The 13,258-nt window shown below is 48.0% G+C and overlaps 5 protein-coding genes across 5 annotated transcripts; 2 read left to right on the forward strand and 3 right to left on the reverse strand.

Annotated features, from left to right (window-relative positions):
- Nucleotides 1-249: 249 nt before the first annotated feature.
- Nucleotides 250-4,265, forward strand: ASPWEDRAFT_458345 (cohesin subunit IRR1). Its single transcript, XM_040836631.1, has 3 exons — nucleotides 250-323; nucleotides 417-945; nucleotides 1,001-4,265. The coding sequence occupies exons 2-3, from the start codon at nucleotides 438-440 to the stop codon at nucleotides 4,150-4,152; spliced, it is 3,660 nt and encodes a 1,219-aa protein (XP_040691204.1). The 5' UTR covers nucleotides 250-323; nucleotides 417-437; the 3' UTR covers nucleotides 4,153-4,265.
- Nucleotides 4,266-4,926: 661 nt separating this feature from the next.
- On the reverse strand, nucleotides 4,927-5,458 carry ASPWEDRAFT_458297 (uncharacterized protein). Its single transcript, XM_040836629.1, has 2 exons — nucleotides 5,195-5,458; nucleotides 4,927-5,144 (listed from the first exon to the last, which is right to left on the reverse strand). The coding sequence occupies exons 1-2, from the start codon at nucleotides 5,400-5,402 to the stop codon at nucleotides 5,026-5,028; spliced, it is 327 nt and encodes a 108-aa protein (XP_040691205.1). The 5' UTR covers nucleotides 5,403-5,458; the 3' UTR covers nucleotides 4,927-5,025.
- On the reverse strand, nucleotides 5,459-7,041 carry ASPWEDRAFT_458472 (karyopherin alpha). Its single transcript, XM_040836633.1, has 2 exons — nucleotides 6,518-7,041; nucleotides 5,459-6,458 (listed from the first exon to the last, which is right to left on the reverse strand). The coding sequence occupies exons 1-2, from the start codon at nucleotides 7,004-7,006 to the stop codon at nucleotides 5,544-5,546; spliced, it is 1,404 nt and encodes a 467-aa protein (XP_040691206.1). The 5' UTR covers nucleotides 7,007-7,041; the 3' UTR covers nucleotides 5,459-5,543.
- Nucleotides 7,042-8,256: 1,215 nt separating this feature from the next.
- ASPWEDRAFT_39230 (telomere-binding alpha subunit central domain protein) lies at nucleotides 8,257-10,998 on the forward strand. The gene is made up of 4 exons (XM_040835057.1): nucleotides 8,257-8,753; nucleotides 8,812-9,733; nucleotides 9,794-10,184; nucleotides 10,248-10,998. The coding sequence occupies exons 1-4, from the start codon at nucleotides 8,499-8,501 to the stop codon at nucleotides 10,534-10,536; spliced, it is 1,857 nt and encodes a 618-aa protein (XP_040691207.1). The 5' UTR covers nucleotides 8,257-8,498; the 3' UTR covers nucleotides 10,537-10,998.
- ASPWEDRAFT_39231 (CCCH zinc finger protein) lies at nucleotides 10,937-13,017 on the reverse strand. Its single transcript, XM_040835058.1, has 4 exons — nucleotides 12,712-13,017; nucleotides 12,506-12,649; nucleotides 12,106-12,448; nucleotides 10,937-11,953 (listed from the first exon to the last, which is right to left on the reverse strand). The coding sequence occupies exons 1-4, from the start codon at nucleotides 12,784-12,786 to the stop codon at nucleotides 11,136-11,138; spliced, it is 1,380 nt and encodes a 459-aa protein (XP_040691208.1). The 5' UTR covers nucleotides 12,787-13,017; the 3' UTR covers nucleotides 10,937-11,135.
- Nucleotides 13,018-13,258: the final 241 nt, after the last annotated feature.

Below are 13,258 nucleotides of genomic sequence, written 5' to 3' on the forward strand. Positions count from 1 at the left end.
CAGCCTGAGGCCCCAAGGCTGCCAACACCCCGTCATCGCCAGGCACGAAAGTCGCGTCAAGACAGACAGACCAGTTCGATTCCGTTGCTCCCCTCTTTCGAGTCCCACCTCGCCTGCTATCCCACGCCATCGCAACGGCCTCATTTCCCCCATTCGATTCTTGAGGCGTATTTTGTTTCTGTCTCTCCGTTGTCATCTTGTCAGTTCCTTGCGCGTGCAGCCGCAAGACGCGCGCGCAAAAAAGAAACTCGAGCTGCGGTGTAGTTGGTACTCTGGAACCCTGCATCGTGTTCTCTCATCGCATTTGAAAAAAAAGTATTCAAGTATGTACTGTAAATCTGTTTATGGAAGGAAACTATCATGTTTTGATCCAATTCATCTTATTCCAGCTGCTGATGGATGATTGATAATTACAGTGTGTGGTCATCCCGACAGCCATGGATACTGAATCGCGCCCCTCCAGTCCTCAAGGACCATCTCAAAATCACCCCTCTACCCCGCAAACAGATAGAAGAAAGTCTGGCCGAGTCGTCCGCAAACCCGAGTTATTTTCCCAAACCTATACCCCCACGGATGCTACAGGCGGGGCCAAGCGCAAGCGTGGCTCAGCTGCTCGTGATGACAATGAAGAAGACGAGGACGATGAGGGTGGTCACGAAGACGCGTCCGAGTCGGACAATGATGAGATCAGTGATGAAGAGCCAGACGAGGAAGAGCTGAAAGCGAAGAAGCGCGCAGCGCGCAAAACAGCGGCCAAGAAAGCAGCCTCCGGATCCAAAGGAAAGGCCAAACCACGAACACATGCTGCGAAGAAGGTCAAGATAGCTGGGAATGGAATTGGAGGCCAGCTAGTCTTGCGGCCCGCGACCAATGGAAAGGCAGCTTCTCGTCCCAAGAAGCCCAGAGTGCGACCCAGTCTTGCTGCTGGCGAAACCGGTCTATACGGTATGTTACCTCTCTCTATTCAAATTTTCGCATCGGCTTACAGTGTTAATTCTAGGGGAGGTCTTTGGAAAGGGCCATGCCGTTGATACCGCCGCGGCGGAGTGGCTTACGCATTACCAGAAAAACCAGTCGACTGCAATGTGCGACATGGTAAACTTCATGCTCCGATGTACCGGAACCGATCTCGAGGTATCCACTGAGGATGTCGAGGACGTTGACCACGCCCCGGTGCGTGTCAAAGATATACAGGACCAATATTACGCCCAAGGCATCTCCGAATACCCCCTCATCTCGAAAGCAAGAAAGTTCAGGGCCTTTCAGCCAATTTTGGAAGACTTCTTCACTTCACTGATCCAGACTTTCCACCATTCGTCAGTTCTGTACACCGACGAAAATCTATTTGAAAACATCCAAATATGGCTCTCCTCCCTGTCCACTTCATCCTGCCGACCGTTTAGACATACATCGACCATCGTCTCCCTATCAATCATGAACTCATTGTGTGATGCCGCGCGCGAATTGATGACTACTGTTTCTACTTCCCGCAAACAACTTGAAAGCGAAAAGAAGAAGAAGTCAGTGAATAAGGGAAGAGCGGATGCCATCGAAGCATCTGTTCAAGAGAACGAAAAGAAATTGGAGACCATCGATGAGTTCCTCAAAGACGGGTTCAACATTGTGTTTGTTCATCGTTATCGGGATGTTGACCCAAGGATTCGCTCCGAGTGCATGGCAGCTTTAGGACGGTGGATGCGCACTTACAGAGAATACTTCTTTGAAGGGCAATTCCTTCGATACTTTGGCTGGATCTTGTCAGACGCCAATGCCCCAACTCGCGCTACAGTCATAGCCCAGCTTCACAGTCTGTACGAAAACAAAGACAACATTGTTGGCCTGCGCTCTTTCACCGAGCGTTTCCGTCACCGCATGGTCGAGATGGCTGCACAGGATGCAGACATCGGAGTGCGTGCCTCTGCTGTTGAGTTACTCGATCTGATCCGCGATGCGGGGTTGATCGAACCCACCGATGTTGACACGGTTGGCCGGCTGGTATTTGATTCGGAGCCTCGAATTCGAAAGGCAGCTGGTTCGTTCTTTGTCGCTAATGTTCAAGATGTATTCGATTCCACCACCGAGGAAGTGGGAGACGAAATCAATGAGATGTTTGGCGACGAGGACGAAGATGATTTCGAATCCCCCAAGCGTTCATGGATCAAATTCAAATGCTTGACTGACATTCTTCAAGCATACGATGAGCAAGAGAATGAGCTAAAACCAGAAAGGACAAGCTCCGCACCACGCGATGCACTTTCTGGTGCCCCGGTCGACTCCCGATTTGTCCTTGCAACTGAGGCTATCTACCCACACTTTGAGGAATTGGCTCAATGGCAATCGTTGGCAGGCTATCTTCTTTACGACCACTCGCAGATCGAAGATAACCCCTCGGAGGACGATGCCTCTGGAATAGTCAGGAACATGTACAAGATGCAAGAAGGACAAGAGGTGACCCTTTTGGAGGTGCTATGTTGCGCAGTCAAACTCCGGGTTCTCGACGTAGCCAAATCGGACATCGACAGGAGGGGTCGCAAGGTCAAGGCCTTGACCGAAAAAATCCCCGAATTACAGGAAGAGATTGCACATGGTCTTGCACAGATTATCCCGCAGCTTCTGAACAAATACGGCTCTGTACCCGAAGCTGCGTCTGCAGTTCTCCGACTGGAGCACTTGGTTGACTTGGATAAGATTCAGGACCTCCAGAAGGATGCCACGGCTTATACTTCGTTACTGAATGATATCAACAAGCAATTCCTCACGCATTCCGACCAAGATGTCCTAGCAGAAGCAAGCGTCGCTTTCCTCCACGCGAAGAGCTCCGATGACATGCGGGAGGCTCTGGAAAGCAAAGTTCAGGAACTATGGGATGACATGGTGGACACGCTCAGTACGTTGTCTCAGAAGAAGGATGTTCAAGAGGGTAGCTCGATATCCATTGGTACCCTAACCGAGCTCACCAACACTGTGACAAGGATTTCCAACCTCGCCAGTGTCACTGACTGTGTACAAATACTTGAAACGGTGCCCTCGTCTCGGTCAAAAGGCAAGAAGAAGGGCAACCTGGAGGCACCTTTTAATGGTCTTATCCACCTTGCGGAGCGCGGCCTTCTTGGCGAGGATGAGGATGAGGATGTTGCCAAGGCAGAAACTGAATTGGTCACAAGTAGTATAAGAACGCTGCTCTTCTATTTTATGTGGAAGGTGCAGTCCATGGCAACAGCCTTGGGTGCTGGGAAAGCACCATTCAGCACAGCATACTTTGAAGCCTTGGCGAAGGGCCGTGAGACTTTCGTTGCGACACTTGTCGCCATCATGCGGAACCGCTCTGGCTTGGATGAGATACGCTTTGCGGCAACCACAACACTTTTGGACTTGCAGACTTTGTTTGGTACCCTTCGTCACGCTGGACAGACTGCAAGTAATGACGAAGATGTTCTCCTTCAGACCCAAGGCTTGGTTCACGAGATTGACTCTAATGCGCAGGCACTCGTGGCTAAGATTCACGGAGTAGCTGAACGCACATATGCTAAGAAGTCACGCCGACCGTTGGAACCTGCTGAGGACGACGCACCGGCGTCTGATGAGTCAGATGTCGAAAAAGACCCTTCGGATGACGAAGAAGAATCGGGATCTGAAGAAGAAGCAGTACGCCATGAGCGCCTGCGGTCCACTATCATTGCAGAACAGAGGCTATGCGAACTGACTGGTAAAATTGTCCTGGCCATTATAGGCCGCATAATCGACGCTTCGGGATCGCATCAGGGCCAACTGAAGCAAAGAATCCTGCGGCACAAATCTCACCTGGGCCAGAACTACCGTGAGGTTCTGTCTTTCCTCGATGAACGTAAACCTAGGAGTGCTCGAACCCCTCGGTCCAAGGGCAAACAACCCACAAATGAGGATACAGGCAATGACCAAGGCGGTTCTGGTAAACGTTCAAACGAGCACAAGTCTGCCGAAAAGGTTGACAACGAGGACGAAGGAGATGACGATGGCGACGAGGACGTCAATGCGGAAGAAGACGATGAAGAGGACTTGCGAGCCAGAGGTCTCGTTGAGGAGGATAATATCGACCAAGATAACGACGATGAGGAAGACGCAAATCCTACAGGACAAGATCCAGAAGATGAGGATGAAGTGATGGGCGACTGAGACAATTGAAACCACCTACCTCATATCTTGGCCTGTCTTGCTTGATTTTCTATCTCCTAAATCTCGGATTCCCACCATGATTTCGCTCTCTTCTTCTCCTATCCAATGCACACCTCGTTTCTCTCGAGAGCACTGTCAAGACCTCTCTTTCTAATCTCACTGTACGCAACTCATCTTTCTTATCTCACTATTGTGAAAAACCACTCACAATTTACTAGTTGATCTACTCACAAGTTGCTCATGATGACTTAACGTTTATTTTGCTTTTCCTTTACCCATCTAAATGCTTACTCTACTCTTCCCTGTTGTCAAATGGTATATGTTTTCCATTTCGTCCTATTTTCTCGCTTTTAATCAGTGTGTCATTTTCCATTTCTTTTCTCTACTCTGGTTCTTTTTCGAGTTTTCTCTCCATGGGTTGTCAATTGTGCCATGTATGTATTGGTATGTACCTTATGTGCCTGTATATATTCACGGATTTCATTCACGATTATTCTCTTCAAATGGTGTTCTTTTGATGCCTGAGGACAGAGGCTGTTTGACTATGGTCAGCGAGTTGCCTGCTTACACATAGTGGTATTATAAGACTCCGTTGCATTCCAGAAACACCAAATGTGAGACGATAACTACGTAGCCTATTTGGAAGTACTGGTCTATTATATGGGGAGCAATGTAGGGGAATTTATCATTTTCCTGGCTAATCGAACTGCATCACCATGAAACATATTCGACTTTTGATCTGCTTGATTCGTCATCTAGCCAGTGGCTTCCAGACACAGAATAGAATCAATCAACAAGGGAATGGTCGCACGGTAAAATTGAAAAGCGCCAGCTTCGTTATCAGGATCATAAACGACGCCTGGACCCTGGAGACTAATCCCTCGAGAAAGCTTCCGAATAATAGATAATAAGCAAAAAGAAAAATAGAACAAGATAGAAACCGATTAACAAACAAATACGCCTGTGTATGGGGGATGCTACGAGGAAACTGCGTGACAAGGGGAAAGCATGAAAGGGGTACATGACGGTGAATCTTGTTTATCGTGAATTAAAAAAAGGAAAGTCATGGGGAAGGGAAGGGGTAGAAAGTGAGGAATCAAAAGGGAACCCTGCTCGAACGTCAAAAAGGCAGAACAATAGGCGATCGGCGAAAACTGTAATGCTTCAAGAAGACATCGAGGCCGGACGCGCAAAACCATCCTCATCCAGATCAAATAACTAGAAGGTGGAATCAGGTGCCGAGCCTCCATGAATTCAAGATTGACTGGGGACTGAATGGCGGCTTTGCAGCCGCCACTCACGGATCTAAGCGAATAAGAAGAACGAATAATTGGAGAGGTATGGTAAGATCACAATCGGATCGAAAAATTAATTGCAGTTGAGATCCCAGTTTACATATCCATGGAGTCACCACCACCGTTGGCAAAGTTGAATCCGCCGGGCTGCTGTTGGTTAGTGCCAAGAGCAAAGCCGGTTTGTGTTTGCTGAGGAGCAAGCTCATCGATGTCACCACCAGCCTCTTCTTCATCGGAGAAGTACTTCTCGATGATGTTGTAAGCCTTCATGTAAATTTCTTCGTTGGCGTTGTTCTGGCAGTCGTGGATCTTCTCCATACCACCAGCCTCCTCGATGAACAGGGCGTAGCGGTTGACGCGGGCCTCGCCAGCCTGGGTGGTCTCCTTGTCCATCTCACCAACCTTGAGAATGTTTTCGAGGCCGTCCAAAGCAACTTGGATGATCTTGTTGTCAGGGCAAGCGAGAAGGTCACACAGAGGCTTAATGCACCCTTGAGAAACAAGGTACCGGATCTGGTCGGGCTTCTGAAGACCACCAGAGGTAGCGTTGGAGATAGCCCAGCAAGCTTCCTTGCGGGTCTTGAAGTCACCATTGGCAAGCAAGTTGATCAATGGGGGGATGATGCCAGCATCAACGACAGCTTGGATCTGAGTCGAGTTGCCAGCAGTGACGTTGGAGATAGTCCAGCAAGCTTCCTTTCGGATACCATCCTTTGTGGAGCTCAAAAGAGAAAGGAGAGCAGGAAGAGAACCGCAGTTGATGATCACCTGGGTCTGGACATCATCACCAGTCACAATGTTTCCAACCGAGCGGAGAGCAGGAGTCTGAACGGAGGTAGAAGCGTGCATGAGGAGCTCTACGAGGCGACGGGGAATGCCAGCCTCAATGACAGCTTGGATCTTATCATTCTGACCATCAGACAGGTAGGAGATGGCCCAGCATGCATCAATCAAGACCTCATCATCAAGCATGTAGATGAGCTTGGCAAGAACGGGGAGGGCAGGTGCGATCTGAAAATCGTTAGAAACCTCTACCTAAACCCAAAATGTATTTATAAAAGAAAACATACCGTGTTCCAATCGGGCTGCGGTGTCTTGCCACGGCAGAAGTTGCTCAGAGTCCATGTAGCGTTGCGGAGCATGCTAAGCTTGCGGCCATCGTTGATCAAGTTCAACAGAGGGCGGAGGGCACCGGCACCGAGCACAAAGTCACGGCACTGAGGGCTGTCACCAGCAATGTTACCAAGAGCCCAGACGGCCTGCTCTCGGACATCGGGTTCAGGGCTGCTGAGGAGCTCGACGAAGATAGGAACAGCGCCGGCCTCAATAACAACCTGTGTCTGCTGGGCAGATCCAGAGGCAATGTTGGTCAAAGCCCAGGCAGCCTCAAACTGAACAAGAGTGTGGGGGGATCGGAGGAATTCAACGAAACGGCTCACAACACCAGTCTCGATGACACGCTCGATGGGAGGGTTGCGCTCCTTGGAAAGCAGCTTTCTAAACTTGGTTGTGCATTGGATCTGCGACTCGATCTGGTCGGAGAAAACACCCTTGACCATCTCCGGAAGTTCGACATTGAGCTAAAAAATATACTTTGTTAGTCATTTTGTTCTCAAGCACATGGATGTTTGCGATGGAGGGGACATCCGTGGGAGGGTCAAGAACAAAGCAATTAGGGCGGTGAAAAGCTCCTCATCGGCCATGATAAGCAAAACAAGAAGAAAGAGTGCAACATGGGATGGGCAAACAATAGAAAAGAAAAAATCCAGCTAGAAATGAAACCAAACATGATAAGGAAGATAAGAATACATACCTCGCTCTCTATGGCGCTGGCTTCATCGTCGCTCTCAGTGGCGGCAGCCATGCCACCACCCACACCAATTCCACCATCCCGGGTCTGAATACCTCTTCTCTTGGCCAGGTTCTCATCTCTTTTCTGCTTGCGAATCTCAACCTGCTGTTCCTCACGACGACGACGCAGCTCTTCAGGCCGGAACTGGTTCTTGGCCTTGAACTGCGTACGACGGTGCTCTGGGATATAACGCTCCGACATGGTTGCTGGGACACAGGAGGGGTGAAAACAAAGCGCACCAGCGGAGTCAAAAAGGAAAAAGGTGAGTGGAGTAGAAAGAGGACCAACCCAGCCTTTCTTGTTGAATACCAAGAAGGAGATGAAAGGAAAAGAGCTGACAAGGAAGCCTCAAAGGTGCCTGTCTGGGAGAGATGAAGAGTAAGTAGTAGTGAAGGAGGGGAAAAAAGTGTTGATAGTTTCCGGAGGTGGGATTATTCAGTGCCCGGCGGCTTCTGATTTGCTGTTTTCGGCCACGGCGCCCTGGCAAGCGCCACACCCGCCTAAGCGAAGTTGGCGCGAGGAGGGGGAAAGACGCGTTCGTTAAGCAGTGCAGCAAGGGCCACTAAGCAGCCGATATATACAATTTACTCAAGGATCGGGACTTTAGGTTGCTTTGCTCTACTAGAATTTAGCATCCAAGCGTAGTAGCTGATGATACGCACGGATCTGAGACGTCGATCCGGACCAATGACGATAACTTGAGCTTAAACCATATCAACATACTACAATTCTGGCGGCTCCGCTCTTATTTTCCCTCGCTAGGCGGTTCTCCGTTTCCCCTCTCTTACCATCACTTATTATCATCTATATTCCAGCTTCATTATCTTCAATCTAAACAATCCTTTGAACTTTGTGTCACGTGATACTATTTCTTTTGGGTCACGTGAGATAAATATGGGACAGACCCATCTGGCCAATCAGAAGAGTGGTTCTATCAACATCGCAATTCGCGACCAGCTCTAGTAATTTCATGCTTCGCGGCGCTTCCAGGATGAAACCTTTCCAGTGTCTTAAGACAGCTTGAATCTTTAAACATTATCACTCATATTCGCTTATGGCAACTGTTAAAGCATATTTATCGGGATTGCTACTTCCTGGAGAATTCGTTTCTTCTACTCCTGAGCCCTAAGAGAGAGCGCCTGCTTAGCGACACTGAAGTGACCCTTTGAACTCATTTCAATTTCAATTGATTCAGAACGATGCAAGCCCCATTCGTTGACATTCCCACGGCCATCACTTCGAAAGGCTATGTCAGTGTAATCGGGGTGGTGGTCGATTTGTTGGGTGTATTCCAGACAAATGGCTCCTCCGTCTGCGTGACATTTACTCTCAAAGACAGCGATTTTAAGAATGGACATACGTGGGATGGACTGAAGATAAAATACTTCAATGATGACCGGAAATCACTACCACCAGCTCAATTGGGCGATGTAGTTGCTCTACGAAGCATCCGAGTTTGTCACCCATGCACCCTGCCAACTAAGAACCATGATGCTCATTGATTCCTCGCAGATAAGACCATTTAATGGAAAGGCAATGGGGGTTGCATCTCAGGTGGAGCTGATCCAATGGGTTGTCTTTCGTCAAGGCCAAAATCCATTGTCAGGTCCCTTTCCTTTTGAGCCGTCAGTCGCAGAAAAGAGGCATGCGGCTTCGTTTTTGAGCCAGATAAATGGCACCTCCTCCTTTCGGGCAGCTTCTTCAGATCAGACGAACAATTCTCTCGCTATCCAAGCCCCGGTATCTACGCAAAAGTCATATAACCGAAGGCGATTTTCGCTCATTAAAGACATTGAGGGGGCTATGTATGTGGACCTCGTAGCCCAAGTGGTCAAAACATTTTTCAATGACAGTGAGAAGGCTGTCATCTATGTGACTGACTACACTACCAACGAGACTTTATTTGACTATGGCCAAGATGATGACCATGGCCGTGATGGTGACCCACATAACTACTTGGGTACCGGCAAAAGGAAATGGAAAGGGCCTGCTGGACGCATGTCTCTTCAAGTAACTCTTTGGGAACCCCATGCTTCTTATGCCCGAGAAAATCTCAAATTGAATGATTTTGTTCTTCTGACCAACGTGAAGATCAGAAAGAGCCGTGTTAGCGAGGGTATCGAGGCCAGCCTCCATGGTGATCGGATGTATCCTAACAAAGTCTGTGTACGCACGGTGGATGCTGAAAGCGATGATCGTGCCCGCGACTTATTACGTCGAAAGAAAGACTATTGGAAAGCCCACGGTGGTAAACAAAATCTTCAAGAAGAAATCGAAAAGAGCACGGGTTCTAAAAAGTCGAAGAAGAACAACAACAACAACAACAACAATAACAACAACAATAACACCCAACAACAGAACAAGAAGGAGACGAAAAAAGAAGAAGGCCAAAAATCACTAACTCTTACCAGCAGAATCAGGCCAAATCAAAATAGTAAGCCAGCATCTCTAGGTTCTATGCAGTACACACAGACTAATCACACCGCGATAACAGTCCAATCAGCCAATCCCAGCATTCCAACCCGGTCCCTCGCAGCCATTTTATCCAATGAGTCTCACCAAAATATATCCCCTGATGGCATCGAATACCGCCTCCCGTTCCAGAATCTCTGTTATCGGCCCCTAGTCCGCGTGGTCGACTTCTTCCCGCATAACCTAGAAGATTTTGCTGTCCCCGAGGATGCTGAATGCGCCGCCCTCTCCAGCTCGGAAAGTGACGAGGCACCCGATCTCAATGACACCGATCGATTCTACCGATGGGAGTGGCGTTTCATACTTCTCATCGAGGACGGTTCCCCCTCGCCCCCTGGGCAACCCAAAGAGCAAATGAAGCTTTTCGTCTCTGGTGCTGATGCTGTGCATCTGTTGGGAATAGATGCCAAAAAGTAAGTAATATATGCCTTGTCAATAATTGATGACCGAGCATTAATCTCAATTTTTCAATCCAGCCTACGAAAGAATAAGTCCACATTAGACATACTCCGAGAAAAGCTCTTCTATCTCTGGGGTAATCTCGAAGAGGAGAAGCAAAAAGCCGCTGCTGAAGGTAATCTCAACCCCCAAATTCTGAAGACGGTGTCGTCTGTCCCATTCACCTGTTGTATAAAGGAGTATGGGGTGAAGTGTACACATGGGCCAGACAAAGCGGCTATTGAAGATGGCCTTGGTTGTAGCCAGGAGGGCTGTTTCGGTTGGGAGCGACGATTTGCGATGTTTCAAACTGTCATCCATGGATGAGAGGATTCTCAAGCAACACGTTTATGATTCTTTATCACTTTCTTCTGTTTTTTCCCGCAGCCTCCATTGGATTGAAATAGGCTTATAAATTATGCATGTTTTTAGGATACCATTAAGCTCTGGGATTACCACTGCGTGCACATTGAATGAAATGAATAAAAATCGAATCAATTGGTTTTGATTGCTAGTTGATTGCAGTTTGTGCAACATCATTATGTAGATACAAGACGCTTCTCCCTTTTCAAAGGCAACTTTATGACTATAGATACGTAGCATATTTCCAATCTGAAATCAAGGCTATGGAACACGCTGCAGACCTAATTAGGCCCAGGGAATATTGTTCACCACGCCAGGGATGCTGTGTACAACGCAAAAGTGACCTAAGTGACACCGAGAAAGAAAAAAAAAAAGGAAAGAAAAAAACCCCAACCATTTTTTGACCCCGTGACCCCTATCCCACGCCAAATTATTGCAAGGCCCGAAAAAAATTTAGCATAGTGCCCAAAATTAGTTCACGGACGCCATTTCAGCAGTTATTCATCGAATACCGAACAGTCACAGACTGGGTAATAATAGCAGAAGGCGATTAAAAGTAGACGCTAGACCTTGGTCAATTTGACGATATTTGTATCAATACCATGTGCGACGGTGTCAAAACGACAATTTGAACCCCAATAGCAGTCCTTTTTACCAGGCTCACTCTGGGGACAGCGATGCCCATACATGCATTCTGGGTCGTCACAATCGAGTCCGAAGCGACAAGGAGTCATGCGGGCGATTGCTGTCAGAATATGATATTCACTCTTGCTCAGTTTGCGAGAATGATCGTGGTGGCAATTGTCGTTGGGACATTCGCCTTGTAGAAAGTAAAAATTGCAAAGCTTCAGTTTCTTAATGCGGTTCAGTTCGTCTCTCGGAATACTTCTAAAATCGAGCCGGTCGACACGCTGGCCGTACCTATTCCGCTCAACGGTCTTAGGAGGCGCTGCGATGGAAGTTTTCGAACGCACAACTTGGAAGTCTCCAGAGTTGGATGCGTTTGGGGAGGTAGATGACAATGGTACGCTGCTAGTTGTCGAAGTCGTGTTGGTTGATGTCCGTGAAAGGGATGCTACGTGCTGGTTCGGCGACGGTGTGAGCAGATCTCGGGGTTTAGTAGTAACTGCAGCTTTCCAGGGGGCCCAGAGTGGTGCTATCTTTGTATTCCGGAAGATCTTGGGAAATTTAGTGACTCTGTAGGAAGATTTAAGGAATTCCAGGTCTTTTTCAAACGGAATTCCTTCAATCAAAGACACCCGTCCTATGAGATCCCTATCTTCCAATGTATCTTCCAAAATCTCAGCATATTCACTATCGTTTGAGCACCCCAGAAAGATCTGATGACAATGGCAATTGTATAAATAAACTTGGAAGACCTCTGGTGAGAAATTAACACGTTAGCATTTACTCTAAAATCGCTATTGCAAGAAAGACCAGTGATTTGGCTGTTGTGTAACTCTCGAAGCCCAACAAGGATGCAGGGCAAGATCGTTCCAACACCATAGGACGACAAAGGGTCACTTTGCCTACCTCCAATTTTATCATGCGCTTTATCATTCCCAGCTCCAATATCAACAAGGTCGAAGAGTGGTACGGTGCCATTAAATCCGCGAACAAAGTCATCGAGCAATGTGGGCTCATTAATGATTCCTCCTTTGACGCAGAGATCGCTTAATCCCTTCACATTTGCATATATCTTGGTCATTATTTTCGGGGTTGTGATGCTTGGAAAATTGCTGGAGATGTAATCCTCTAGGGCTGTAGAAAGCTGAGTCGCTGCGTTTTGACCACCTTGTTCACCTTGTTGTAAGAAATCGTCCATGAAAATGAGTCCATCTCCGTCGAGAAGCACGATCACAAAGGGTTCGCGGTCCTACAGAGTGAGGTAAATTAATTAGCAAGAGTTCTGCCACCGGGGCGAGACGCTCACCATAATTGTCTTGATTCGTGATATTTGATCCATCAGCTCCATTTCATGGATTTGGATATCACGATTGAAGCGCGTCTCTCGCTCATGATCCAGCTTCTCTCGCTGATAGGCATCTTCCAGGTCTGTAACGCGCTGTAGTAGTTCCTAAATACGGGATTAAATGATCAACAGCCAGAAGACTGATAAAAGTTATGCTGGAAATCTACCTCGATGAGATTATCCTTGCTCTGTTCTAAAGACATCAATTGCTTATAGCGCTCAAAGAAGGCTGGAGCCGTCATGTTTGCTGTGGCTAGACCTCTGGGGTAACAAAGAACGCGGAGAAAGTTAAGGGTAGAAGTGGAGAGGATGGGCGAGAGAATCAGGTGGGCTCATCCAAGAAATAGGCGAGATGGGATGGGAAGACTAGACTAGGGAATGATGGAACGATTGAATAGCAGTCAGTTATGCGATGCACTTCACCTCACCCTCACCTGCAAGATCTACATGTCCAACTGCAGCGGGCTTTTTTTATCTCTTGTCAGTCACTGGCAGAACTCCCGCGGCAAGAAGCACCCAGTCACAGTGCTTTGGGAGCTGCTGCTGACTCAGCCGTCGCAATGGGGAACTCCGACACGTTAACTCGAACTCCCAGTCTAAACGCCTACGTGGAGCAAAAAGATTCCCCTTCCCTGAACTCATTCGCTCCATCTCCTTCCTTCCTTTCCTCTCAATTCCCTTTTTCTTTCTTTTCCCGTCCTTCATCCCGGTAAT

This window comes from Aspergillus wentii, assembly GCF_001890725.1.
Source record: "Aspergillus wentii DTO 134E9 unplaced genomic scaffold ASPWEscaffold_3, whole genome shotgun sequence".
Lineage (NCBI taxonomy): Eukaryota > Fungi > Ascomycota > Eurotiomycetes > Eurotiales > Aspergillaceae > Aspergillus > Aspergillus wentii.